At 41.5% G+C, this 27,934-nt stretch overlaps 1 protein-coding gene across 7 annotated transcripts in view; it reads left to right on the top strand.

Moving 5' to 3' along the window:
- Positions 1-27,934, top strand: part of LOC122542565 (tubulin polyglutamylase ttll6-like) — a 55,217-nt gene that overhangs the window by 10,766 nt on the left and 16,517 nt on the right. For 6 of the 7 annotated variants that reach the window (XM_043680456.1, XM_043680459.1, XM_043680461.1 and 3 more), the window contains 8 exons: positions 425-555; positions 1,991-2,147; positions 8,422-8,565; positions 11,226-11,311; positions 12,387-12,612; positions 13,808-13,989; positions 16,591-16,779; positions 21,443-21,620. In XM_043680456.1, coding sequence (XP_043536391.1) covers positions 425-555; positions 1,991-2,147; positions 8,422-8,565; positions 11,226-11,311; positions 12,387-12,612; positions 13,808-13,989; positions 16,591-16,779; positions 21,443-21,620 — 1,293 coding nt within the window. Of the gene's footprint in view, positions 1-424; positions 556-1,990; positions 2,148-8,421; positions 8,566-11,225; positions 11,312-12,386; positions 12,613-13,807; positions 13,990-16,590; positions 16,780-21,442; positions 21,621-23,467; positions 23,523-24,092; positions 26,005-27,934 lie in introns of those variants that run through there. The other variant, XM_043680463.1, reaches the window with a different exon arrangement.

Below are 27,934 nucleotides of genomic sequence, written 5' to 3'. Positions count from 1 at the left end.
AGTGTGTAAGATCCTGAACGGTCTTTACTGGCAAGGATGTTTTTGTTATTCGTCCAGAAGTAGGGAAAACTGTATAAAGATTTAAGAGTCCCCCCTCTCAGGGAGAGATGAGGAGATTTTTGTTTCTATCAGTATGTTGTGCATGATTGGAGGCTGTCTGCCTCAGAATTTGATGGAGTGGATAGATTCTTGTTTGGCAAAGCAAGATTATCAGGAGTAGATGGGAAAGTGAAGTTTGAAGTACAGACTGATCAATCATAATCTTACTGAAAGACCAAAATAGTGGCCTATTTTTGCTCCTCGTTTGTACATTTGTATCTAACTCACGTTCTCTCCAGCTGTTCTTGATCTGCATTTCTTCTTCCTTTTGGAGTTCTTACACGTGCCCCATTATTGATTTCTGTTTTCCATCCCATTTCTGCAGAAGATCAATCACTTTCCCGGAATGAGCGAGATTTGCAGGAAAGATCTACTGGCACGAAATTTGAATAGGATGCTGAAACTCTTCCCGAAGGAGTATAACATCTTCCCACGAACGTGGTGTTTACCTGCCGAGTGAGTGAAGTTAGGATTGACAATGGAATGCACCTTTGGTGACTGGGTGAAGATAAAAAGGAACTTGTTTTTACACAATGACTGATTTCATTTCTTATGATACTGCAAAAACAGCTCATAAATAGCAAATGATTAGAAAGTAATTGTGTAGTTGAATGCACTGCATGATCCCACGAAGTGAAATGAGTTGAATAAACTACATGCTCCCACCAGATGTGCTTTTGGCAGGATGGGGCATGTTAACAGTTTGTTAAAAGATCAATTGAACTCAGTATTACCTGCCCACTCCATTATCTGGTAACCATGGTTAGGCAAATAGAAGTGGGCAATGCATTTCTTTGTCTATTTAAAATGGCAGGAAGGAATGGGTTTATTAACTTGGAGGTGCCCTTTGCCCATCAGTGATAGTAATCCTCTTCCTTCCTACCTAACATTTACTTTAAACGTCTCCCCTCCACCCTCCCTAAGCTAGCAAAGCCCTCCTTTCCCAACACTCCAGAGTTACCTGGATCCATTGCGCCTGCTTTCTGGGTCTGCCCATTACTGGCAGTGCCACTACACTCCAGCACTGCTGGGACTATGGGAGCTTGGTTAGAGACAAAAAGCTGCAGAGGCTGGAATCCAAAATAGACAGACATGAGGCTGGAAGAACACAGCAAGCCAGGCAGCATCACGAGGTGGAGAAGTCAATGTTTTGGGTGTAACCCTTGTTCAGGACTAGAGGTGGGTATAGGGGGAGCTGCAGGTATGGGCGGTGGTGGGGGCAAGGTGTTGAAGTGGGGATAGGTGAAGACAGGTAGAGGGTACAGGACAGGGTCAATGAGGGGAATGAATGTGATAGATGGCAGGGAGCAGTGGAAGGAAGGGGGAGTGGCTGGGAAGTGAGTCAGAGGATGGGAAGGGAGGTTATTTGAAATTGAAGAACTCCGTGTTGAATCCTCCAGGCTGTTGGTTGCCCAGGTGGAAGATGAGAGGGTGGAAGCCCTACTTTGTGCTAAATTAGCTACCCACACTACATTATGATTTGTTTTGTCATTCGGCTCACCCACACATTTACTTCCAGGATGGGGAGTAACCAGCCGTTCGCAGCCCGCTGCAACACATTTTCACTGTTGGTTTTTTGCAGTATTTGTCCAGGGAGAAATTTGGTCAGATGATTGGAAGAAATTCCCCTTTCAGCTGTCATTTGCTGTTTTTGGAACATTGTGTTGTGTTGTGTGATCATCTTGTGAAGATATTGGATAAGAAGAGAGTTTCTTGTATTTGAGTTGGGGAATTGGTAGCTGTGATGGTGGGTCCATTGGAATTGAAGCTTGTGTCTCCGAGGACTTTAGTTGCAACCTTTCAGGAGTTTGAAGGTGAAATTCCTATTTGCTGATGCTACTTGGGTATTTATCATATGATTTTTAAAACATTCTGTTTGTATACTTCACAGTTTTGGGGATTTTCAGGCCTACTGCAGAATGAAGAAGACCAAGACGTATATCTGTAAACCAGACTGTGGGTGCCAGGGCCGGGGGATTTTCATTACTAGAAACTTAAAGGACATTAAACAAGGAGACCGTCTGATCTGCCAGCAGTATATTTCCAAGGTATTAAAACATACATCATGTTTATGCACAAAAACAGATTCTAGCAATAACAAACCAGTACTGAATCGTTGCACAATTAGATCAGGAAATAAAAAAAGGAAACATTATAATTTTGTAATATTCATGACCTTAGGATTTCCCAAAACAATTTACAATCAGCCATTTACTTTTTAAGCACAGCCGCTGTTATAAAGGAGCAAATACTGCTGCCAACAGGTAGACCAGCTAGTGGGAAAGATTTTCCTTGGAAGAAACCAAGGGATCAGTTAAAGTGTGTTTGCTTTAACGCAAGGAGTATCAGGAATAAAAGTGTTGAACTTAGAGCATGGATCAGTACCTGGTGCTATGATGTTGTGGCCATAACAGAGACATGGGTTTCTCAAGGGCAGGCATGGTTGCTGGATGTTCCAAGGTTTAGAGCATTTAAAAAGAATAGGGAGGGGGGAGAAAGAGGAGAGGTGTAGCACTACTAATCAGAGAGGGTATCACAGCTACAGAAGCTTCCATTGTCGAGGAAGATCTGCCTACCGAGTCAGTATGGATGGAAATTAGGAACAGCAAGGGAGCAGTCACCTCTTTAGGGGTTTACTACAGGCCCCCCAATAGCAGCAGGGAGATGGAAGAAAGCATAAGTCGGTAGATTTTGGAAAAGTGTGGACGTAGTAGGGTTGTTGTAATGGGTGACTTTAACTTTCCCAATATTGATTGGAATCTCCTTCGAGCAGAAGATTTGAATGGAGCTGTTTTTGTAAGGTGTGTTCAGGAGGGTTTCCTAACTCAGTACATTGACAGGCAAATGAGGGGAGAGGCCATTCTAGACGGTGCTTGGAAACGAGCTGGGGCAGGTATCAGATCTTGTGGTGGGAGAGCATTTTGGTGATAGTGACCACAACTGCCTCACATTCTACATAGCTGTGGAGAAGGAGAGGATTAGCCAAAATGGGAAGATATTTAATTTGGAAGAGGAAACTATGATGTGATTAGACATGAGTTAGGAAGCATGGACTGGGAGCAATTGTTCCATGGTAAAGGCACTATAGACATGTGGAGACTGTTTAAGGAACAGTTGTTGCGAGTGATGAATAAATATGTCCCTCTGAGACAGGCAAGAAAGGGTAAGATGAAGGAACCTTGGATGATGAGAGTGGTGGAGCTTCTCGTCAAAAGGAAGAAGGTAGCTTCAATAAGGTGGAGGAAGCTAGAGTCAAGCTCAGCTCTAGAGGATTACAGGCAGGCGAGAAAGGAGCTCAAAAATGGTCTGAGGAGAGCCAGGAGGGGGCACAAGAAAGGCTTGGCAGAACAGATTAGGGAGAACACAAAGGCATTTTACACTTATGTGAGGAATAAGAGAATGGTCAAAGAAAGAGTCAGGCCGATCAGGGTTAACATAGGGAACTTGTGTGTAGAGTCTGAGGAGGTAGGGAAAGCCCTAAATGAGTTTTTTGCTTCTGTCTTTACAAAATAAACTAACTTTGTAGTGAATGAAACCTTTGAGGAGCAGGTGTGCATGCCGGAATGGATAGAGATAGAGGAAGCTGATGTGCTGAAAATCTTGTCAAACATTAAGATTGACAAGTTGCCAGGCCCGGACCAGATTTGTCCTCGACTGCTTTGGGAAACGAGAATGCAGTCAACACGGCTTTGTGAGGGGCAGGTCATGCCTCACAAAGTTTATCGGGTTCTTTGAGGATGTGACTAGAAAAGTTGATGAGGGTCGAGCTGTGGATGTGGTGTATATGGACTTCAGCAAGGCATTTGATAAGGTTCCCCATGGTAGGTTCATTCAGAAGGTCAGGAAGAATGGGATACAGGGGAACTTCGCTGTCTGGATACAGAATTAGCTGGCCAACAGAAGACAGCGAGTGGTAGTAGAAGGAAAATATTCTGCCTGGAAGTCAGTGATGAGTGGTGTTCCACAGGGCTCTGTCCTTGGGCCTCTACTGTTTTGTAATTTTTATTAATGACTTGGATGAGGAGATTGAAGGATGGGTCAGCAAGTTTGGAGGTGTCATTGACAGTATAGAGGGCTGTTGTAGGCTGCAGCGGGACATTGACAGGATGCAGAGATAGGCTGAGAGGTGGCAGATGGAGTTCAATTTGGATAAATGCGAGGTGGTGCATTTTGGAAGGTCGAATTTGAAAGCTGAGTACAGGATTAAGGATGAAAGCTGAGTACAGGATTAAGGATAGGATTCTTGGCAGTGTGGAGGAACAGAGGGATCTTGGCGCAGGTACATAGATCCCTTAAAATGGCCACCCAAATGGACAGGGTTGTTAAGAAAGCATATGGTGTTTTGGCTTTCATTAACAGGGGGATTGAGTTTAAAAGTCATGAGATCTTGTCTATAAAACTTTGGTTAGACCGCACTTGGAATACTGCGTCCAGTTCTGGTCGCCCTATTATAGGAAAGATGTGGATGCTTTGGAGAGGGTTCAGAGGAGGTTTACCAGGATGCTGCCTGGACTGGAGGGTTTATCTTATGAGGAGAGGTTGACTGAGCTCGGACTTTTTTTCATTGGAGAAAAGGAGGAGGAGTGGGGACCTAATTGAGATATACAAGATAATGAGAGGCATAGATAGAGTCGATGGCCATAGACTATTTCCCAGGGCAGAAATGGCTAACACGAGGGGTCATAGTTTTAAGCTGGTTGGAGGAAAGTATAGAGGGGATGTCAGAGGCAGGTTCTTTACACAGAGAGTTGTGAGAGCATGGAATGCGTTGCCAGCAGCAGTTGTGGAAGCGAGGTCATTGGGGACATTTAAGAGTCTACTGGACATACATATGGTCGCAGAAATTTGAGGGTGCATACATGAGGATCAATGGTCGGCACAACATCGTGGGCTGAAGGGCCTGTTCTGTGCTGTACTGTTCTATGTTCTATGTTCTAATAGTATGGGATCAGTTCAAAGGAACGAAAATGGCATTTGGGCATTTATTGCTGAAGGAGTAGGTTATAACAGTAGAGAACTGTGCAAGGTATTAATGAGCCCATATCTGGAGTATTGCATACAATTTTGATCCCTTTCCTTGAGAAGGGATTATAGTTGGATAGGAGGCAGTTCAGAGGAGGTTCACTAGATTGATTCCAGAGATGAGGAGTTTTGTCTTATAAAGAGAGATTGAGCTGTTTAGATTTATACTCTGGAGTTTCGAAGAATGAGAGGGGGTGTAATTGAGGTTAATAAGATACTAATGAGGGCTGGAAAAGTAAATGTAGAAAAGATGTTTCCTCTCATTGGACAATCTAGAATAAAAGGTCATAGTTTTAGGATAGGGGAGGGAAGATTTAAAACCGATGAGGAGAAATTACTTCTCTCTCGGTGTGTGGTGGGTGCTGGGATATTGAGTAAATTTAGGGAGACAGACTTTTAGTTAGTAATGGGTTCAAGGGTTAGTGAGAGCTGACAGGAAAGTGGAGTTGAGGCTAAGATGAGATCAGCCATGTTCGTATTAAATGACAGGGAAGGGTGGAGGGGCTGAATTGCCTACTTCTTCTAGTTCTTAATTTTCTGACCCAGAAATGAGTGCTGCTCATTTAACCACCGCTAACAAAATTATTTTTTAAGCTGCATTGGATAAAATATTTTATTCTTATGAACATATAGATATGTGAATTTCGAGCAGCTCCTTGAGTCTGTTCTGCCATTCAATAAGATCACGGCTGATCTAGTTATGTTTCAAATTCCACATTCCCAACTTCTCCTAATAATATTTGATTCCTATGCCGAACAAGAATCTATCTGCCTCCACCTTAAAAATATTCAATGACCTCTCCCCATCTCCCATAGCTTTTGAGGCAGAGACTTCTAAAGTGGCACAATCCTCTGAGAGAAAAATAATTTAAAGTGTTCAATAGTTCTGGACTCAATGAATCCATTTGCCAAGAATATTCAGAAACTTAAATATTTCAGTCAGTCAAGTAACTCCTCACTCCAGTGGAAATAAGCCTAGCTTCAAAAGACAACTCTATCATTGTAGGTAGCAATCTAATAAACCTCCTTTGAACGGTCTTCAACATATTTATGTTACTTTTTACGTGAGGAAACCAAAATTGTATTTAAGAAGTGGTCTCACCAATGCCTTGTAAATCTGAAACATCACTTCCTTACATATGTTTAATTCCCCTCATAATGAAGAATAGCATTCCATTAACCTTTTTAATTATCTGCTATGCCTGCATACTAATCTTTTCTAACCTGTGCATTAGAACACCCAGTTCTCTCTACACCATGTACTTCTGCAGTTGTTATCCATCTGAGAAACACTGCTTTTTTTGTTCTTGTCAAGTTCACATTTTTCCACTTTATACCACATCTGCCAAATTTTTTATATATCTCCGTTTGCTCTCTTGTTATTGTCCTTTTTTTAATTCACTTATGCAACATAGGGTATCACTGGCTCAGCCAGCATTTATTAAACGTACCTAGTTGCCCTTCAGAAGGTGGAGGTGAACTAGCTTCTTGAACCGCTGCAGTGTATGTGCTGTAGGAATGCCCACAGGGAGGAAATTCCATGATTTTTACCCAGCGACACTGAAGGAACGGCAATATATTTCCAAGTCAGGATGGTGAGTGGCTTGGTGGGGAACTTGTAGGTGATGGTGCTCTCATGTATCTTCTGCCCTTCTCCTTCTAGATGGAAGTGGTCATAGGTTTAGAAGGTACTACATAAGGAGCTTTGGTGTTTTTCTTCAACATACTTTGCTAGTTATCTTTCTGTCATCTGCAAATTTAGTTATCATACCTCCTTTCCCCTCATCTAATTCTTTGATATATATCATAAAAAGCTGAGGCTCCAGTACAGATTCCTGCAGAACTCCAACTGTCATATTTACCAATCACTCCATCTACCAGACTTTTACCCACTCTGTGAATCAGCCAATCTTCTATCCATGAAATGATTAATTTTAACATTTTTGCATGAAAACATCAAGTCAAGCTAACTGGCCTATGGTTTCATGTTCTCTCCCTGTCTCCCATTTTTGGGAAGGAGTTGCTACTCTCCAATCTGATGCAACCTTTCCAAAAATATCATGAAATTTGGAAAGCTAATACCAGTGCATCTACTATGTCTTTAGCCTTTTTTAAGACCTTGAGATGATATTCATCAGGACCCAAAGACTTCCCAGTCTGCAGTTCCATCAGTTTGTTTAGTGCTGCTCCCCAGTGAGTGTATTTTTACCAAGGTTCTCTCTCCCTTTCATCTCCTGCTTTAAAGCTGTTATTAGAACATTTTTAGATTCTCTTCAGTGACGACAGACAGACATAAAATTGTTGAAGGAGTAGATTATTACAGAGAACTGTACAAGGTATTAATGAGCCCACACCTGGAGTATTGCATACAATTTTGATCCCTTTCCTTGCTTATTATCCACCATTAAATCCTAATTACGCCCATAGCGAGCATTTGTGATTCCACAATTTGGTGGCTTGCTAAGTAATTTCAGAGTGTTGTTAAAAATCAATCACATTGCTGTGGGTATGACATTAGACATTGGTCGTAAGGATGGCGATTCTTTTTTCTCCCCCTAAAGATTAGTGATTTCTTTTACAATAACTGATGGTCATCCACTGAGATTAATTTTGAATCCCAGAATTAATAAGCAATTTATGACTTAATGGCTGAGTTGGGATTCAAATTTGTGCCTCCAGAACATTAATGTGGACCTCTGGCCCAGAGACCCTCTCATTTTCTTTCTGGCTGCATGGTCCTCCAAGGTCCACGCGTGGCACTGACTTTTGGAACTGGAAGTCAATGCCATGATTGGCATACTGATGCTGATGGCATACGTGGAACCTTGGAGTGGATGTGTGTCCTGAGAAGGTAATTGTTCTGGATTATTAATCCAATGAAATTATCACTGTAGTATTGTCTCTCCATTGCATGCCTGCCACCAACTCTGGCACAGTAGTGTTACTTTCTCCTGTCCTATATCTTCAGTGATTCTGCCTGTTCTGAATATGCTGAAACCTTTGTGCCCCTCTCCCCAGCCAGCTTACTCTATTCGAAATTTTATCCTGTCCTTCTCGGTACCTCATACTTGCAGTCATTTTTGTTGGTTGTCTATCCCCTTGCCTTCTCCCTCATCCCCCCCCCCCCCTTTTAGAGCAAGGCCACTAGATTTGCACAGACTAATCCTTGCTATCAGACTGTCTTTTCTGAGCAGCTTAATTGGATTGCTCTGTACCTATGCAAGATAGCATGAAGATGGTGTTTGATGTATGACAAGTATCATACAGCTTGCCTAATGTAACTTTAATGTTGTTTTAAAGCCTTTCCTCATAGATGGCTTCAAATTTGACCTCCGTATCTACGTCTTGGTTACATCCTGCGATCCCTTTCGAATCTATATTTACAAAGAGGGACTGGCAAGGTTTGCAACCAGCAAGTACAATGAACCTTCACACAGTAACTTGGTAATGTTCCTTCCTGTGTTATCATGAGATTATTGTTATTACTGAGCACACTGAAATCATTTCTGTCATCTGCAGCTTCTGGATGTGCAGCAGACCCTTTTTTCACAGTAAACTAACATAGTTGTGAGAAAGATAGAAACAAAAACAGAAGTTACTAGAGAAATGCAACAGGTCTGGCAGCATCTGTGATGAGAAAGCAGTCAATGTTTTGAGTCCAGTGACCCTTCAGAGCTTCAGTTGTTTTCTTCAGAAGGGTCACTGGACCCAAAAGGTTAACTCTGACCTCCTTTTACAGATGCTGCCAGACCTGCTGAGATTTTCCAGCAAGTTCTGTTTTTGTTTCAGATTTCCAGCATCTGCAGTTCTTTTTTTTGTTTTGAAGAAAAATGGACTTGCACTTTTATATATCACCTTTCATAACTTCAAAATATACCAAAGTGCTTTGCAGTCAGTTAAATGTTTTTTGAAGTGTAGCCACTTGGCAGTTTAGAAATGCACAGCAAGCTCCAACCGAAAACTCTGCAATGATGAATGCAGTGTTTGGTTTTTAATATTGGTCGAGAAATAGTAATTAGCCAAGGAGATTGCTGGTTTGCTTTAAAATAGTGACATGGAATCTTCTTTACCCATCCGGGAGGGCAACTGTCTCACCTGAAAGATGGCACATCAGATCATGCAACATTCCTTCAATGCTACACTGGATTCTGTGCTCATCTCACTGGACTGAGGCTCAAAGTCACAATCTTCTGACTCAAATGATACCACTGAGACATGGCTGTCATCATGGTAAGGGAACAGAGAAGCCTGTTCTTTTTTTTTTCTCTTATCCCTTTGCTCCCAACCTATTTTAAAGCTGCTGACTCTTGTTGGGTAATGTCCCACAAATGCCAGCCACCCACCCACTTCTCACTTCCTCACTCAGTGATCATCCTTCATTTGTCAGTAATGGCTAAAATGCCAGAACTAAGCTATGGACCACATGGAATAATAAATTTGGAATGACAAAGTCCTGTTCTTAGCATTATTGCCATATTGGTGAATTAATCCCACAGCAAGACACCAAAATCTGTTAATATCAGCATCTTGAGACATAAGAACATTAGACGTAAGAGCAAGAGTAGGCCATTTGGCTCTTTGAGTTTGCTCTACCAGTTAATTACCATCATGATTGATCTAACTGTGATCTTAACTCTGCTTTCTTGCCTTTTCTATTATTCCTGCCGAAGTGGAAAACCTCACACTTTACCACATTACACCCCATCTGCCATTTTATTTACTCATTCACTTAAACTGTCAATATCCCATGTGGATTAATGGAAACAAAGTTTCAAATGTTACATGTGGCCTCTAATTCTATGCAGGTATGGCCCACAAGGACAAACTCTTGATTAGTTAGGATTTGTTCTTCATCTGCACCCAATATTTATGTAACCAGTTGCAGCAGGAAGTCTTGCCTGAATTATTTCCCTCCTCAGTCCAAGGGCCAATAAAATTGTTTTTCCATCTGAGATCATCTAACTCGAAACCAATCAGCAGTCAAACTTGATACCTTACATTTTGTTTAGCTGAGGATCACATGTAACAGTGCATATACCCACTGAGGGTGTCTAATGCAAATTACTGCAGTTTTTAGTAACATATTCAATTTTAATTCCATGTCTCTGCAGAGTGAGTAATATATCCTGCCCTCATGACATGAAATCTTTAGGCTTGATGTTGGTAGGGCAGTGATTTACGTTAAAACTGTCAAGTTTCTGGGGATAACCAATGGGCCTTCATGAGCTAATGCAGCTCAGATCTGAATCATTGATCTATTAAGACTGATGTTATCTGTATACAATAGCTGCCTTTAAGGCATGCGTCCCTGAATTAACTGGGAAGATGGTGGCATTGTCATAATTCCATCAACCTAGAAAATCCAGAGGCCCAGGCTAATGCTCTGGGGATATAGGTTCAAATTCCACCATGGCAGCCAGTGAAATTTAAATGCAATTAATAAATCTGAAATATAAAACTAGTCTCAGATGATAGCCATGACAACTATCATTGACTGTTGTAAAAACCTATCTGATTCATTTGCGTCTTTTTGGGAAGGAAATCTGCTATCCTTATAGAGTTTAGCCTACGTGCGATGTGGTTGACTTTTAACTGCCCTCTGAAATGGCCTAGCAAGCCATTCAGTTCAAGGTCTGTTAAGAATGCGCAACAAATGCTGGCCTTGAAAACATTTTTTAAAAAAAAAACAACTTGCAATTATATAGTCCCTTTTATATAATGAAATGTCCTAAGATGCTTCATGGGAGCATTATCAGTCAAAATCTAACATACAATCTATAGGTTATTGTAACAGGTATTCAAAAGCTTTGAGAAATAGGTAATTTTTTTACTGAAGTACCTTAAAGCAGGAGAGAGGCAGAGAGTTTGGGTAAGGGGATTCCAGAACTTAGGACCCAGGTAACTGAAAGGCCACTAATGGTAAATGGATGAAAAGCAGGGATTTACAAAGGATCATAATTGGGGAGTAAGGAAGTCTTGGAGAGTTATAGTCCTGGAGAAAGCTACATGATGGGGCAGAGGAGTAGCGAGGCGAGGCGAAACTGTGGTGGAGTTTACATCACCCCTGTCCCAAACCATTGAAGTATTTTATTTGTTAATGACAGGATGACATCTGCATGCACTTGACAAACTATGCCATCAACAAGCACAGCAAGAACTTTGTCAGAGATGGGGACGGGAGCAGCAAAAGGTACATTTAACAAGTTGGAAGGAAAAATCTAGCAGTAAACCTACAATCTTTTGTCACATTATGCAGCAAATATTTCATAAAGGTCCTAGCAATGTTGTCCTGATGATGATGGGTTAAGGTATTGTTTGACCACTCTGAGAATTATGCAACACAGAAGGAGGGCATTTGACCTAACACACCTGTGCTGCCTGTTCAAAAGAAGTACCCAATTAACCCCACTCTTGTACTCTTTCCGGATAATCCTACAATATTTTTAAAAATTTTCATCCATTTCCTTTTTGAATCCACACATTTGATCCAGTGAATGACCTTTCAATCCACCACTCTTTCAGGCAGTGCATTCCATTTCATAACTTGCTGTGTTACAAAAAAAGGTATTTTTGCCGCATCTGGTTCTTTTGCCAATTTTCTTAAGGCTGTGAACTAGTTTGTGATTCTCATGCCACTGGAATTATTTGCTCCTCATTTACGCTGTCAAAGACCGTAATGATTTTGAATATCTCTTATCAATTCTCCCTTTAGCCATCTCCACTCTATGATGGACATCTGTTGTTTCTCTCATCTGTCTCCATAACTGATGTCATTCACTAGATTGGAATGTATTGGTCCAAGCGTCATTGCACAGCTGGCTGGTTTGTAAGAACCCTTGATACTTAAATTCAAAGCCTTTGCAATCTGAAAGGAGCTCTACTTTTATCATAAATCTGGTGCCATAGTCATTATTTTCAGCCAGCATTTCCAGTAACCAAAGCCAGTTGTGCTAGTCAGACAGTGTTCCCATTTCAAAGGTGCCAGTGACTGAAGCCCCACCATTTTCAACTGGCTTTCAATGATAGGACCTGCTCATTGTTCAATGTAAAATCTTGAAAATATTCAATAGATGCAGATGTTGCAGTGTTGATTTAGTCCATTGTATCAGGATAGAAGTTAAAATTGAACATTCGCTAACACACAACACTGGATTCTTGCCTGGGCAACAGCTCAGAAACATTATGTCTGATGTATTAATTAAAACTAATAAAGTATCTATATATCTTTGTGTTAGTCCATTTATCCTCTGTTTTGTTTCATGCAGAAAACTGTCCTCATTCAACAAATGGTTAGAGCAGCGTGGACATGACATAACAAAGGTTTGGGCAGACATTGAAGATGTCATCATTAAGACTCTAGTTTCAGCCTATCCGATCCTAAAACATAATTATCGGACTTGTTTCTCCAGTCGCCTCTTTGGAAGTGCCTGCTTTGAGATATTAGGATTTGATATCCTAATGGATCGCAATTTGAAGCCGTGGCTCTTGGAGGTGGGTGAAACTTTGAACAAGGTACTTTGGTATCAGAAAGCTAAATACCGAGCTCAGGGAACTGATAATGGAAGAAAGAACTTGCCTTTATAAAGGATTTAATCACATTCGTTAGATATCCCAAAGTAGTTCATAAGCAGTTAATTATTTCTGAAGTATGCTATTGTTGTGAGTTTAAAAAAACACAGGTGATTTGTATGGGGCATGCAAAGAACAAATGAAATGAGTCACCAGTTAATTTGCTTTGAGGATGTTGGGGCTACTCTGGACGACTTCAATGCGTGACAAAGATCTATTAGCAATAACTAAAACTACCTTGTGGAACCTCAGCGAAATGTTGCATCTGAAGGCAAGCACCTCCGATAGTGCAGCATCTTTTAATACTGCCCTGCAAGAACTACCTGGATTATATGCTGAAGTATCTGGGGTGAGAAATCCACAACCCTTTGATTCTGTGATGATACTACCTGCTCATTGGACAAAGCTGACAGCTAAGGATACCTAGATTTGCGATTAAGACAGAGAGAGTGTCTGAACTGTTCTACAATGTTAACAGGGTGATGTTATCAAAATAACCTTGGCAGTTTGCTACTGTGTATCCTTTAGGCCACGTACACTGCAGCCACAATGGGGGAGACTGAGAAAGCTATTGAACCTTGTGACATGGACAAAACATCAAAATTACTCTGTCCTGAATGGTGTGGAGCCTCTTAACTGCTATTGCAGCTATACCCACCAAGACCACTGACAAGTATTCCCTCCCACTCCCGATTCTAGCCTTGTAAATTATGGCGGGGTTTTGAAAAGGTCTAGGGTAAGCTCTTCCCCATAGACTGCCGAGCCTCTGATCTGCTGCTGAAGTGCAGTTCAGCTTCTGGCTTTCATTCACATCAGAGTCCCTCTATTTTATCAGGTGCAAGAACTATAATTAATTTATTTGGTAATGTTAGAGGCATTGGAGCCAAGTGCAGTTCTTCATTCACTGCTTTTCATCAGATCAATTAATTTATTGCATGATAAATATCAATCAAGTTTTGTTTATTTAGCTGCTTGTCACACCAGGCGGTCAATTTCCCTATAATGCAAGATAACGTTCCCTTAACCAATAAATATTAGAATCTACGTATGGTTTTGTAATTTTTAAAAATATTTGAATAACGAACAGATTGTGTCACATCCTACATTTTTGTTCCAGGTGAACCATTCCCCCAGTTTCACTACAGATTCCAAGCTAGACCGAGAGGTGAAAGACAACTTGCTGTATGATACTATTTGTCTGATAAATCTTGGAGCAAGTGACAAGCAAAAGGCAGCAGAAGAGGAGAGACGCAGAGTGCAGGAGCGCTTGTGGAACCGCCAGACAACTCGCGAATTAAGGTAGACATAGTGATGCCCCATGGTACATTTTACAGTGCTGGACTTCCTTTGTCGAAAAGTATGGTGATGGAAATGCGCATCCAGTCAGGCAGCATCCAAGGAACAGGAGAGTCAACGTTTCGAGCATGAGCTCTTCCTCAGGAATGAGGGGGTGGCCCAAAGGGGCTGAGAGATAAATGGGGAGGGAGTGGGGCTGGGGGAAGGTACTTGGCAATGTGATAGGTAGAGGAAGGTGGGGGTAATGGTGATAAATCGGAGAGGAGGCTGGAGCGGATAGGTGGTGTTATGGTCTCGGCCAAACCACTCCAAACATTCTTAAGCAGGCAACTTTGCAATTTGTTTCGGTAAGTGTACAGTGAAAATTACCTGGAGTAAGTTCGTGAGGTTGACTACCAGGTTTAAAACAGACAAAAATTTATTCACAAAATTATGCAATTAAACACAAAGAACAGAATAAAGAACTTCTACAGAACTCAGTCTATCCAAACTAGACTTAACTATGCGGTTCCGAATATACACAACTGTCCCACTAAGCGAAACCCCTTTAAAATACAGTATAAAGGGAACAAATGCTTACAGGTTGAAGTTAGAAGGACAGAAGGAGAGAAAGATCCTGTTTCCACACAACTCACTGTTGAACTCCCAACTAGTTCTGGACTAAACTGCTCAGCTAGAGAGCTGACCATTCCCCTTCCATTATACAGGTCACTTCTAAAACATGACCACTTTGGCCTTAAGTCTCATCTGTTTACATATAAACAAAAGGCCTCTCAAAATCCTTTCCATCCCCTGTACCAGACTAGTCTAATCAGAGCCCGGCCCGTTTACGACAACTCCGGAAAAAATCAAGGACACAGTATCATTGAGAAAAGGAACAGCTTTTAGGAAGGAACCAGCTTTGTGACAGTGGGAAGGAAAATGGACAAATAGGATAATTCAAGAAGGCGGTGCAGAGTTGGATCTGGGATAAGGTGGACGGAGGGAAATGAAGAAACTAGTCAAATCCATAATGACCCTGTGTGGTTTGAGGCTCCCAAGGCAGAAGATGAAGCGTCCTTCCTCCAGGCATCAGGTGGTTAGGGTTTGGCAATGGAGGAGGCCCAGGACTTGCATATACTTGGCGGAGTGGGAGGTGAGTTAAAGTGTTCGGCCTCAAGGCAGTGGGGTTGTTTAGTGCATGTGTCCCAGAGATGTTCTCTGAAATGCTCTGCAAGTCTCCCCAATATAAAGGAGACCACATCGAGAGCAATAGACACAATAGATGATATGTGTGGAAGTACAGGTAAATCTCTGTCTGATGTGGAAGGATTCTTTGGGGCCTTGGATGGACGCGAGAGGGAAGGTGTGGGTGCAGGTTTTGCACTACTTGCGGTGGCTGGCGAAGGTGCTGGGAGTGGAGGTTGGGTTGGTGGGGGGCGTGGACCTAACAAGGGAGTCGTGGAAGGAATGGTCTCTGTGGACTGCAGATAGAGGTGGGGGACGAAATATATCCCCGGTAGTGGGGTCCGTTTGTAGGTGGTGGAAATGGTGGAGGATGATGTGTTGTATCCAGAGGTTGATGGGGTGGAAGATGAGGACCGGGGGGTTCTGTCTTTGTTGTGATTGGAGGGGTGTTGTTCAAGGGCAGAGGTGTGGGAAGTGGAGGAGATGTGCTGGAGGGCATTGTTGACCACATGGGAGGGGAAGTTGTGGTCCTTGAAGAAGGAGGCCATCTGGGATGTTCTGTGGTGGAATTGGTCCTCCTGGGAGCAAATGCGGAAGAGGCAGAGGATTTGGGAGTAAGGGATAGCATTTTTACAGAAGGTAGGGTGGGAGGAGGTGTAGTCCAGGTAGGTGTGCGAGTTGGTTGGTTTGTCCCATCTTTGGTGGTCATGCTTTCTGCTGCCTGGGCTCGAAGTCCTGGAATTCTCCACTGAAAGTCTCGACCTTTCCGTCTTGCAAATAGTATTAAAACCTAACTTTTTGACCAGGCTGCTATTGTTATTGTTGAGAAGGGTATGGCCGACTATCTTCTGGAAACATTAGTGCCTTGATAGAGCTGAACAATTTGTGATGCCACTTTTGAGGCCAGTGAAAAGTCACCCGTGTTGGTGTGACAGTGAGTTGTATATCCTAACAACTGGTGGATTGTATCAAATAGCACATCCCTTTAGCTGTTCACAATAGGCAGATTATTGACTCAACCAACATCTAGTTGCAAAACTCAGAGAGCTGTGTCCAACATTAGATGTGATTCCATAATTAAGGCAATACTTGTTAAATAATCCTGATTTGTGCTAAAAGCTACACTGACAGCCAGTTCAACATTATCCGTTTACCTATACTAGAAGCTACCTTTATTCGCATGTAGAACTTCCTCCAACTTGCCATTAATAAGCACTCTCTTCTCATGCAGAATAAATTACTGTTCCCTTTCAGTTTTGGCAATCTTGTGATTCTGTCCTGATGACTACAAGATGGAAAAACTTCCCCAATATATCTCTCTTTTTTTGGTCAGCATTATTTAAGTCGTTTACTATCAAGCGATTATTGGTAATTTAAGTGATGATGCTAAAATAGCTGATTAACCCTCCCTTGATTTTAAGTCTGTTACTTCCACAGACGGGAGCAATATGAAAACCACCAGTTAGCCTGGCTTCAGCAGGCAGAAAAATATGAAAAGGAACATCTGGGAGGATTCCAGCGGATTTACCCAAAATCCAACTCTGAAAAATATGACAATTTCTTTAAACAAAGTGGATCACTCTTTCAAGAAACAATCGCTTCCAGAGCAAGGGAAGAATGTGCCAGGTATGGATTATAGGCAACCTGTTGAAGGGACTTTTATGACCTAGGAGGGGCCTCTTGATTGCCATTAATATGCATTGATTAATAGTCATGGTAAAGATACTGATAGTATTTCCTGTCTCATATTTAATTGTCCTGTCAACCCACGTTAACACTCCTATACTTGCTTTTACAGTATTCACACAGCATTGACTGTTGACCTTCAATGAATAATGGACAGTAACATCCGGTTCCTTTACCACTGAACAGCCCTGCTGAGCAAAGCCCCTATCGCATTGTTTTATAACATTGCATCTATCTGTTTTACAGAAATGGCTCAATTCCCTCATCATACCTAGACATTTATACAAAAGTAAAGTATATTATTACTTCGAGGAAAATGCTTGGTGAGACTGCTTGACAGTCTCCTTTGTTTCAATTTTCTGATGGTGCGATGTATCCTGCAGTCTGGTTCCACTGACATCATTTTCTTGCTGAGATCATGTCTGTAGAATTTTTCATCCATACGTATGTATCAGCAAGCTTTCTGATGTGAAAGTAGTGCCATTGAGCACAGGCTGTCATTGCAGAATGTCCATGCTGACACTATCATGAAGAAGCAGTCAGGAGCTGCAAACCCTACTCTGTATTTTTCTCAGCTCATAATCCACAAATATGGAGGTCAGTTCTCACCTTGAATTATACTAGTTGTAATTAACTGGAAAGGTCTTCATAGGTAGAGGATGTTCTGTTATCAGTTGGTGATGCTCCTGGACAAGTTAAATCCTAGAATGAAACCTAGCTTGATAGATCAATTTTTTATTTGTTTCATTAGTTACCATGATTGATCACCAAGCCAATCATAATGCTGCAGGTTTTCTTTAACAGTACCAATGTTTAGGTTGTAAGTTTGCTCACTGCGCTAAAAGGTTTGGTTTCAGACATTTCATCACCTGGTGTTCTGTCCTGCTTTCTATTTATCTGTCTTGGTCTGTTAAGGTGGGCGATATTATTTCCAGTTGTTCTACTCCAAGGTTGGTAAATGGGGACCAAATCGATGTGTTTATTGATGGAGTTCCAGTTTGAATGCCAAGCCTCTAGGAATTCCCGTGCGTGTCTCTGTTTAGCCTGTCCTAGGGTGGATGTGTTGTTCAACTCAGTGGTCTCCTCCTTTGCCTGTATGTAAGGAAACTGGTGGTATTGGGTCATGTCTTTTGGTGGCTAGTTGGTGTTCGTGTATCCTAGTGGCTAGTTTTCTGCCCTTCTGTCCACTGTAGTGTTTCTTACAGTCTTTACAGGGTATTTTATAAAATGACATTAGTTTTGCTGTTTGTTGGTATAGGGTCCTTCAGGTTCATCAGTACCTGTTTCCGTGTGTTGGTAAGTTTGTGAGCTACCATGATGCCAAGGGGTCGGAGTAGTCTAGTTGTCATTTTCCGAGATGTCTTTGATGTATGGTAATGTAGCTAGAGTTTCTGGGCATGTTGTGTCCACTTGTTTGGTTTGTTGTTTAAGAATTGGTGGACTGTGTTTATCGGATACCCGGTGTTCTTGAGTACACTGTATAAATATTTTTCTTCTGCTGCTCATAGTTCCTGGGTGCTGCAGTGTGTTGTGGCCCATTTATTTAATGTCCTAATGCAGCTCTGTTTGTGGGCATTGGGATGATTGCTTCTGTAGTTAAATGTCTAGTCACTGTGTGTTGCTTTCCTGTAGATGCTAGTCTGCAGTTCTCCATTACCTGTTCGTCTGTGTGACATCGAAGAAGGGGAGTCTGTTGTTGTTCCCCATCTCTTTTATGAAATTTATGTCAGTAAGGATGTTGTTGATGATGTTGTAGGTTTCCTCTAATTTGGTCCGTTTTGTGATGACAAAGGTGTCATCCACCCACCGGACCCAAAGTTTGGGTTGGATCGTGGATCTGTTTCATATTTTGGAGATCTGTTTTATTAATTTGGCATGATTTGTGAAGCTTCTTCAATGATGCTGTGATACGGTTTTCTAGCTGTGGAGTCTGGTCCATTGCCACCTGTTAAGTGTCAGTATGTCTGCGCAGTGAGTTCACCCTTTCAATGTCCTGTGTTGTCTTTAGGATGACGGTAATGCACTTTTTGTCTGCAGGTAGGATTACCATGTTTCTGTCTTTTCTAAGTCCTTCTCTGGCTTTCCTTTCCTCTGAGTTGAGGGTGTTACTGCCTCCTTCCTGCTTACTGTTGGTGCAATTGTCTGCCTGCTGGGTTTCTTCCATGAGTCCATTGTCTTTCAGGGTTGCAATTCACAAGACAGATCTCTGAAAAATGAAACAACACACCTCGTTTCCACAGATTAACTAAGGTACTCAAACCAGAGACCCCCTCAGACCCATACTGTCACTCACTAGCACACCAACATACAGATTAGAAAATAACTCCACCGAAAACTGAAATACCTGGTAGAAGATTCATGCCACTCCATCCATTCCAAGCAAAAACTCCTGAACATTATCAAAGACACCAAAATAAAAGAGGATAAAATAATGGTCTCCTTTGATGTAACAGCCCTATTCACATCAATTAACATCAGCCTGATCAAACGAACACTGACCACACTACTAGACGAACCAAGGATACAAATAGACAGCACCAACTTCATCAGCAAGGACAACATCCTAAAGCCAGTAGACATGTGTCTTCACTACTCACTTCATTTTCAGTGACAAGACCTACAAACAAATCAACGGAACACCCATGGGATCACCAATGTCAGGCTGCTTAGCAGAAGCAGTAATGCAGAGACTCGAACCAACAGCCCTCTCCACGATCCAACCCAAACTTTGGGTCCAGTTGGTAGTTGACACTTTTGTCATCGCAAAATGGAACAAATTAGAGGAAACCTACAGCATCATCGAGAACATCCTTACTGACATAAATTTCACAAATCAGGAGGAGAATAACAACAGACTCACTTTCCTAGATGTCACAGTGGGATGAACAGGTAATGGAGAACTGCAAACCAGCGTCTATAGGAAAGCAACACACAGTGATCAGATACTTAACTACAGAAACAAGCATCCCAACACCCACAAACAGAGCTGCATTGACATTATTTAAACAGGTCACAACACACTGCAGCACCGAGGAACTACAAGCGGCAAAAGAAAAATACTTATACCACATATTCAAGAACACCGGGTACCTGATAAATACAGTCCACCAATTCTTAAATAACTAACCCAAACAAGAAGACATAACATGCCCAGAAACTCTGCCACACTACCATACATCAAATGGCAACCGACTACTCCGTCATGGTAGCTCACAAACCTACCTACACTGAAACACGTACTGATGAACCTAAAGGACCCTATACTAACATTCAGCAAAACTAATGTCATTTACAAAATACCGTGCAAAGACTGTAACAAACACTACATCAGATAGACAGGCAGAAAACTAGTCGCTAGGATGCACGAACACCAACTAACCACTAAACGACACGACCCACTATCACTAGTAACCTTACATACAGGCGAATAAGGACACCACTTCGACTGGGACAACACATCCATCCTGGGGCAGGCTATCCAGAGACCGCATGGGAATTCCTAGAGGCCTGGCATTCAAACTGGAACTCCATCAATAAACCCATCGATTTGAACCCCATTTATCAACCTTGGAGGAAACAAAAACAGAAATAATATTACACACCTTAACAGACCAAGATGCAAATGTAGAAAATGGGACAGAACACCAGCGCTTCACCAGAGCCTCACTCATGACGGTACCTAGCATAGTGATGAAATGTCTGAAAACCAACCTTCCAGCACAGTCGGCAAACTTACAACCTGAATCTCATCCTGAGCTACAGATCTTCTCAAAGTCGCAGAACCAATGTTTATTGTACACAAGAAGAAATAATAACAACAAACAGAGCTATCTAAATATATAAAATTAGAATAATAGTAAAACACACAGCAAAGCAATGTTTCAATCTGTTTCCTAACACTATCTGATACAGAGAACTCAAGTCCAGAGAAATTACACCCCTTATCTCAACGATTTGGGTTTCACTTAACTGACTTCTAGGTTCTTTCCTGTGGAATATGGGGACAGTTTGATGAGTCCTTTCCAAATATACTGATGTGAAATCTTCACAAATCTCTGAACTAAAAATTCTCAATTCCAATAACCTTCAGATTTCTAACCAAATTCGTCTGGCTTGGAAGTTTCACACTTAACCCTTCCACTGAACTGCGTTGTTTTCTGAACTTCTGGAAGAGAAACTATAAACTTGCTTCAAAACTTAACATTAGTGTCTTAGAAATGAACTGAAAATCCTGCTTCATACTGAATTTAAAACAAATCTGCTCATCTTCAATTTTTCTGAACTATAAATTCAGCCTTATATATTTACTCTATCATAAATACCATTGTAGAAACATCTTTTCATTAACATACCAGTCACTCACTCTCTCTGATACCTACTGGATTAGGTCATTGTTCTGGAACAATGTATTTTTTTTTAAAAGAAAATTTTCCACAAAAATAGCCAACATCCGTATAACACTCTTGGAATTAATATATAAAAGTGATATTAATATGCCAAATTATACACCTTTCACTACATTGGGTAATTGAAATGTGTGATTTGTAACACATTTGTGCCGGGTCCTTGCTGATTGACCAATTATTGGATACTTTGTGATCAGGCAGCAATTGGAGGAGATCCGGCTGAAAAATGAACCAAAGGAACAATTGGCAAAGGGGAAGAAGAAAGAAGGAAAGGACACCAGCCTGCAAGGAGAGTCAGGAGGCGAGCCGCAAATGCTTGATGTACTCTCCAGGAAGATCCGAGGGGACTCAACCTACAGGAAATTAAAGAAAGAGGTACTGTTGTCAGTTCCTACTACTGCATATTTCGCTCAACTGATGTCCACCTGCTACAGGAACCATACTTGAGAGCATTTTAAATAACCAGGGTAGATTCCTGATGCCCTATATATGGATACTGAAAAGGATAGACATTCCTCTCTGTGTTAAGTTAATTAACCATTGAATTCTGTTAACCAACTTGTAGAAATCAGCATATAGAGGAATTTATGGTCCATGTGCTAAATCTAATTATTTTTGCAGTTTAAATGACTGACATGATGATAAATCAAAAATGCTTTGGTAACAATATTGGGGAAACAATTTTTCCTGCTGAAATTCCTCCTTTCAGTTTTTCAGTTACTGTTTCTGGTAGGGTTCCACAGGGTGCAGTACTAGTACCCCTGGCCTCTTGTGGTCTGTATTAACAATTTGGATATAAACGTTGGGGGCATGATAATGAAGCTTGCTGATGATACAAAAAATGGTCGTCTGGCAGGCGATGATGAAGATTGTCCTTAATTGCAGGAAGATAACAATGGATTAGTTGGGTAGCATACAAATGTCAAATGGAATTCAAGTGTGAGGTGATGCATTTGGGGAGGTCAAACCAGGCAAAAGAAGACAGGTATTATTGGGTGGACACTGAGAGGTGTAGAGCAAGTGAAGATCTTCTTCCACAGATACTTACAGGTCGAGCACAGATCAATAAAGTGATTAGGAAGGAATAATTGTGTTACTACCTGACGTATAGATTATAAAAGCAGGGTGGTTAGCTGCAAGTGTGGAAATCATTTGTCAGGCCACAATTTGAGTACTGTGGTCACCTCGCTGCAAAAAGTACGTAATTATACCAGAAGGGGTGTAGAAGAGATTTACGAGAATGTTACCAGGAATTGTGCAACCATGAGGAAAGATTTGATAGACTGGGGTTGTTCTCCTTGGAACAGAGCTGCCTGAGGGGAGTTTTGATTGAGATATACAAAATTGAGAATGTCTATTTGAGTGGATAAGAAGGGCCTATTTACTTGTAGAAGAACAGTCAGTGACTATGGCATTGATTTTAAAGTGAATGGTAGGAAGTCTAGAGGTGAGGGAAGATTTTTTCGCCTTGAAGACGGTAGGGGTCTGGAACTCATTGTCTAAAAGATTCAAAGACACAGAAATCCTAGATTCATTTAAAAGGTATGTATATTACAAGTGCTGTAACTTGCAGGGATATGGACCAAAAGCTGAATAGTGTGATCAGGCTAGATGATTTATGGAGAAAGTGAGGACTGCACATGCTGGAGATCAGAATCGAAAGCTCTGTGGTGCTGGAAAAGCACAACCGGTCAGGCAGCATCCAAGGAGCAGGAGAGACAACGTTTCAAGCATGAGCTCTTCAGCAGGAATGAGGGGGTAGCCCAAGGGTGCTGAGATAAATGGGAGGTGGGGGGTGCAATGCAAACATGGACTAAGGGGCTTCTCTCAGTGCTGTAAATATTCTGTGATTCCATGATAATGGTGGCCATTTAGTTATTAGAATAATGTTAAAAATTATTCAGTCGAATAATATCCTTCAGGAAAAGAAATGTGCCACGTTTATCATATCTGGATCTACTTTGGGATGATTGAGCTACTGTATTTGAGGTTAGTGAAAGCAAACAATGCGACATACTTGCAATCTACTGAAGGACTCCTTTGTATCTAAGAATCTTTAATGCATAAATTTTATACACATAGCCTCTAAGTGGCACTGCTTTATTATCGCATTTCATAGATTCCATTCAAAGTGCTACAAAATGTATCAATTTTCCACATGCTCAATCTTTGATCAAAGGTAGAAAACATATAAAAGTAACTTCTTATACTTCTTTGTAAAGGTAATAAGGATTGATGGTAATGTCATACAGAAAGCCAACACAAAGGGCACCTGGGGTGAGTATCACTCTTCATTCTCTCCAGCTCTTTTGAGAAACCACCCTTTCTGCAACACACTCCCTTCCCTCCACCACATTCTTCAGTTAACTCACATGAGCAAACTGCAGCAGTTCTCTTTCTCTTTCCAATGTACTCATCTCTTCCTTTGCTCTTTTTTAACTGCCCATCATTCTCGTCTCACACCCTAGCACTCATACAAACTCTAAATATTTCCACTTGGCTTTCCAACAACTGCTCACTGACAGTCAGTCTCTCTCTCTCTCTCTCTCTCTCTCTCTCTCTCTCTCTCTCTCTCTCTCTCTCTCTCTCTCTCTAGAACAAAAGAAGGATCCAACACTGCGGGTCTCACTTGAGCTGAACAGTGGTCTGATCAAAATACATCAGGGAAGACAGCAGTGGCTGCCTATCTTAACAAAGTATCTACAAATTACTTGTGTCCCTGTGTCCCTTCATTCATCTCATCAAGTAGTTAACATCCTTCACAACAGCAACATTGTTATTACTGTCACCCATTAAGACCAGCCTTCAGTGCCACCTTAACTTTTGTTGCTTTTCCTTTCCCTCTAGAATCTTCCCAGCATTGGAACTTGCAAAATGTTCCTTGGAGGAGCATAGTTCGATACTGGATGCAGCGTCCCAGGTTCCAATGCTCCCAGGCACCAACTCAGACATTAGTACTCTGCATTGAGTTAGAGAGTCAACCAAAAGGGTCTGCTTCTGGTGAAAGATCTGGCTAAAGTGAGCATCAGCAACAGATACTGGTGGCACAGCAGCAGAGAACCAATTCAGCTCACTGGAGGTGATGTCCATGCCCAGCACTACTGGGTATGACAGACTGTCAAGGATCCAGACAAGAAAATAACACTGTATCCCTGACATAGGCAGTTATAGCAGGTATAGGCAGGCCTGCTAAAGTTGCTTCAGCACAATCACTGGGTTATAGAGAAGTCTGCTTTCTGTCTGTCATTTCACATTGTAATCACCACTATCAGTTCTCACTGGCTATCTCAGGGACATACAACTAGGCCTTCACAAGAGAGTGAGCATCACTACACTCTGGAGCTAAGGCGGAATCTGGAGAGACAGCTGGTGGAATTTAAATTCGATTAGTATTCTGGAATTAACAACTACTGTCTGTTTCATGGTTAACAATGTCTGGTTCACCAATGTCCTTTAGGGAAGGAAATATGCTGTTCTTACTCAGTCTGGCTTACATGTGACTCCAGACCCACAACAGTTGACTCATAACTGCCCTTTGCAATCACTTAGCAAACCACTCAGTTAAAGGCAATTGGGATGGACAACCAGTGCTGACCTTGCTGATAACGCCCATCCTATAAAAGAATGCATTAAAAAAAGCTGTTATGCAGTCATTAGGCTCCATCTCTGAGAAAGAGAGACAGCCTGGAAGGGTTGGTGGGTCAAATGGGCAGCAACTTTAAAGGAGTCACTGATCGCCTGCAGTCTGCTCCCCCACAGATCGGTGAGACTGATGAGTGCATCACCCAATGCCCACCCCAGGTACAATTTAGCACATTGGATGCAATATGTGTTGCTTTCTCTCAGGATGCCAGCACACATGCTCCTTTGCTATGCTGTCAACCTTTCATGATTACAGAGCATTCAATGCGACAGACTGCCCAGGCCACCACATGGTGCAGCAGTCTCACCTGGGACATCATGGGCTGAACTACCCAGAGGCCACCAGGCTTAAAAATGTGTTGCTAAGCAGTCCTCACTTTCTCCTAGAGGTCACCAGGCACCAGCATCTCAAAGCTACCTGCATGAACAAGAGAAACCTACATTCATTAGGAGTTGCACAGTTAGGAAGCATCCTAATAAAGAAGATTCATTGGTTGACAATTAATGATGAATGACCGGAAGGCAATGATGGTCTCTGGAATTAAATTCTATGCATTTTGTAGTTTCTGGGTCTGTATGTCATTGAGTCAACCTGTAAGGGAATGTCATTTCATAAAATTATTAAATGACTGCTGAAAGAAGTAACAAAGACAGTTAATGCTGAGAGTAATCTTGATTAACTGTTCAGAGGAAGGGGTGAGCATGTCGTTGGAAGTGCCAATCCATGCATTTCTGGCTGAGATGTTGTGCTGGACTCCCTTTGCTTTCACCACACACACCCCAATCAAGCCATGCACTATTGCTGTGGCTGAGTGGGTAGCACTTTTGCCTCTGAGTCAGAAAATTGTGGGTTCAGGTCCTCAAGACAGAGACTTCACCACAAATGCAGGTTGACTTTCCAGTGCAGGAGTTTCCAGTGTCGGCGGTGTTATCCTTCAGGTGAGATATTCAACAGGCTCCAACTACTCCAGCTGAACACAGTTAATCCCTGGCTGTGTTTTGAAGAAGAGCAGGAGAGCTATTCTGTGTCCTTGACTAAAAACCAAACTTATGGGTATTATTAAATTGCTGTTTGTGGAAGTTTACTGTGCACACATTGGCTGCTACATTTCCTACACTATAACCATGACAATACTCCAAAAGTGTATGATTGCCTATAAAGTGCTTTGGAAGTTCTGGGTCAGTTGAAAGGTGCTACATAAATGCAAGTTTGTCTTCCTACTATTGCTTTGCCTCCTCTGACAGCTTTATTTCTGACTGTACAGCCCTAGGACATGCTCCATAGTCATTCTGCTGGTCTCATGCATTTGATTGCATTGTTGATATTTGGTTGTTGTGGGTGTCATTAAAAGTGAGGGTTGATGAGGGAGTGTTGTTAACTTGCTCCCACCAGCAATCTTGTCACATTTTTGCAGTGGCTGTATAATGGGGAGATGTTTACTTGTTGCACAAAAATTACCCCAATTCATGTTCCAGCACCTCATACTAGTTACCGATAAGGAGTGGGAACCATAGCTATCTTTTAAAAATTCTTCCCTGTGGTGCTTGTGTCAATTGTAATTGTTCAATCACAGCTGTAACTGAAAGTAGCTAATCCTACAGAGAGTTGAGGTTGGATGGCTAGGTGTGCACTTGGAGGATGATCCATGTTTTGTCTGTATGCACCTCCTATTTGCACACAGTGGAGTCTCAAACTCCCCAGACAAAGCTTAAATTCATGTTCTCACACATGTGCATGTATCTCAGGTTGATGGTGCCATTGTGTCCTGTTGCTGTATTCTGGAAATTATCCACTGCCAAAGTGACTTATAAAGGTGTCCAATAAGATTCAAACAGAACAAATGAATGACTGTTATGAACTAATAGGCATGAGTTACTAGGATGTCATGACTGAACAATGGCATATGAATCTCATTTAGTGACTCCTGTATATAGCAATCCTATCCTATGTCAAAGGAATTTGCTCTCTGTTAGTTGATCCTTCTCTAGCCTATGACCAACGAGTGGATGGGTGCATGCAAGTCTGACCTAATTGCCTTAATTTCCAAATACGAGTTGGCCAGAATAGGAGAGTTCAATTAGTTAGGTGAAATTGATAGCAACTTGTAAAAACTTTGATAAATACTTAAGATTTTTCATAGGACAAATTGGAATGGAGGGTCATTAGGTGTATTCCCACAGGATCAGAGTTTCAAATCCAGCTAAGGTGAAAGGGAATTGTATCCCCTCTGTTGGCTGTTAGGATCTGAGATCAAAGGAATTGAGCATTCTCAAGGCAAAGCTTATGTTGAATCTCAAGCAAGGAAAATCACTGATATGGGAAGGTGAGGTACTGATGCAATAGAACAGAATAGACAGTACCCATATCTGCATGTAACTGTTCAATCTGACCTGGAGATTCTTGTTGCAGCCATTATGTGCTCAAAATGAAAGTGCTGTGATCTATTAGCATCCCTCACCTTGGCGAGTACAAAATGTTTGGAAAACTGAAAAGGAACAAGTGGAATGAAGATGTTCAGTGAAAGATGTTAAATGATAATTCTTCAATTCTGTTGTAGGTCACAGAGCAGTTGTTGACAATGAATGCCTATCCCATTCACCTCTGTCGGCTGACTTTTCAGGACCTGTCTTTTGAATCTGATTAATTCAATTGCAACGCTTTATGCACTTGTCAATAAACGTTATTGTTAAATAATGCAATGAGTTACTAATTCTGTTTTAATTATGCTTTGTAACAAATAAAATATCAGGAAATCCAGATGTTGGCTGGTACTGCAATAAGAAGGCTTTGGTACTCTGGCTGAATATTGTTTCAGAATTTATTTTTGTGATCTGATTTAATGTCACAGAAAGACCTCTGGAAGACAGCTCCTCCCATAAGAGAGAGCAGAAAATGTTATTATTCAGCAGATTAAATTACTTCTTTGCAGTAACCCTGTTGGTGATTTTCTAATGTACCTACTGTATTTTTATGTGACAGGTTATGTAATACTTTAACATGAGTGGCTGTATCTATTTTCTTTTATTCATTCAGGAGATGTGAGCAT

Source organism: Chiloscyllium plagiosum, chromosome 40 (genome assembly GCF_004010195.1).
Source record: "Chiloscyllium plagiosum isolate BGI_BamShark_2017 chromosome 40, ASM401019v2, whole genome shotgun sequence".
Taxonomy (NCBI): domain Eukaryota; kingdom Metazoa; phylum Chordata; class Chondrichthyes; order Orectolobiformes; family Hemiscylliidae; genus Chiloscyllium; species Chiloscyllium plagiosum.
This window is presented reverse-complemented; position numbering and strand designations above follow the sequence as displayed.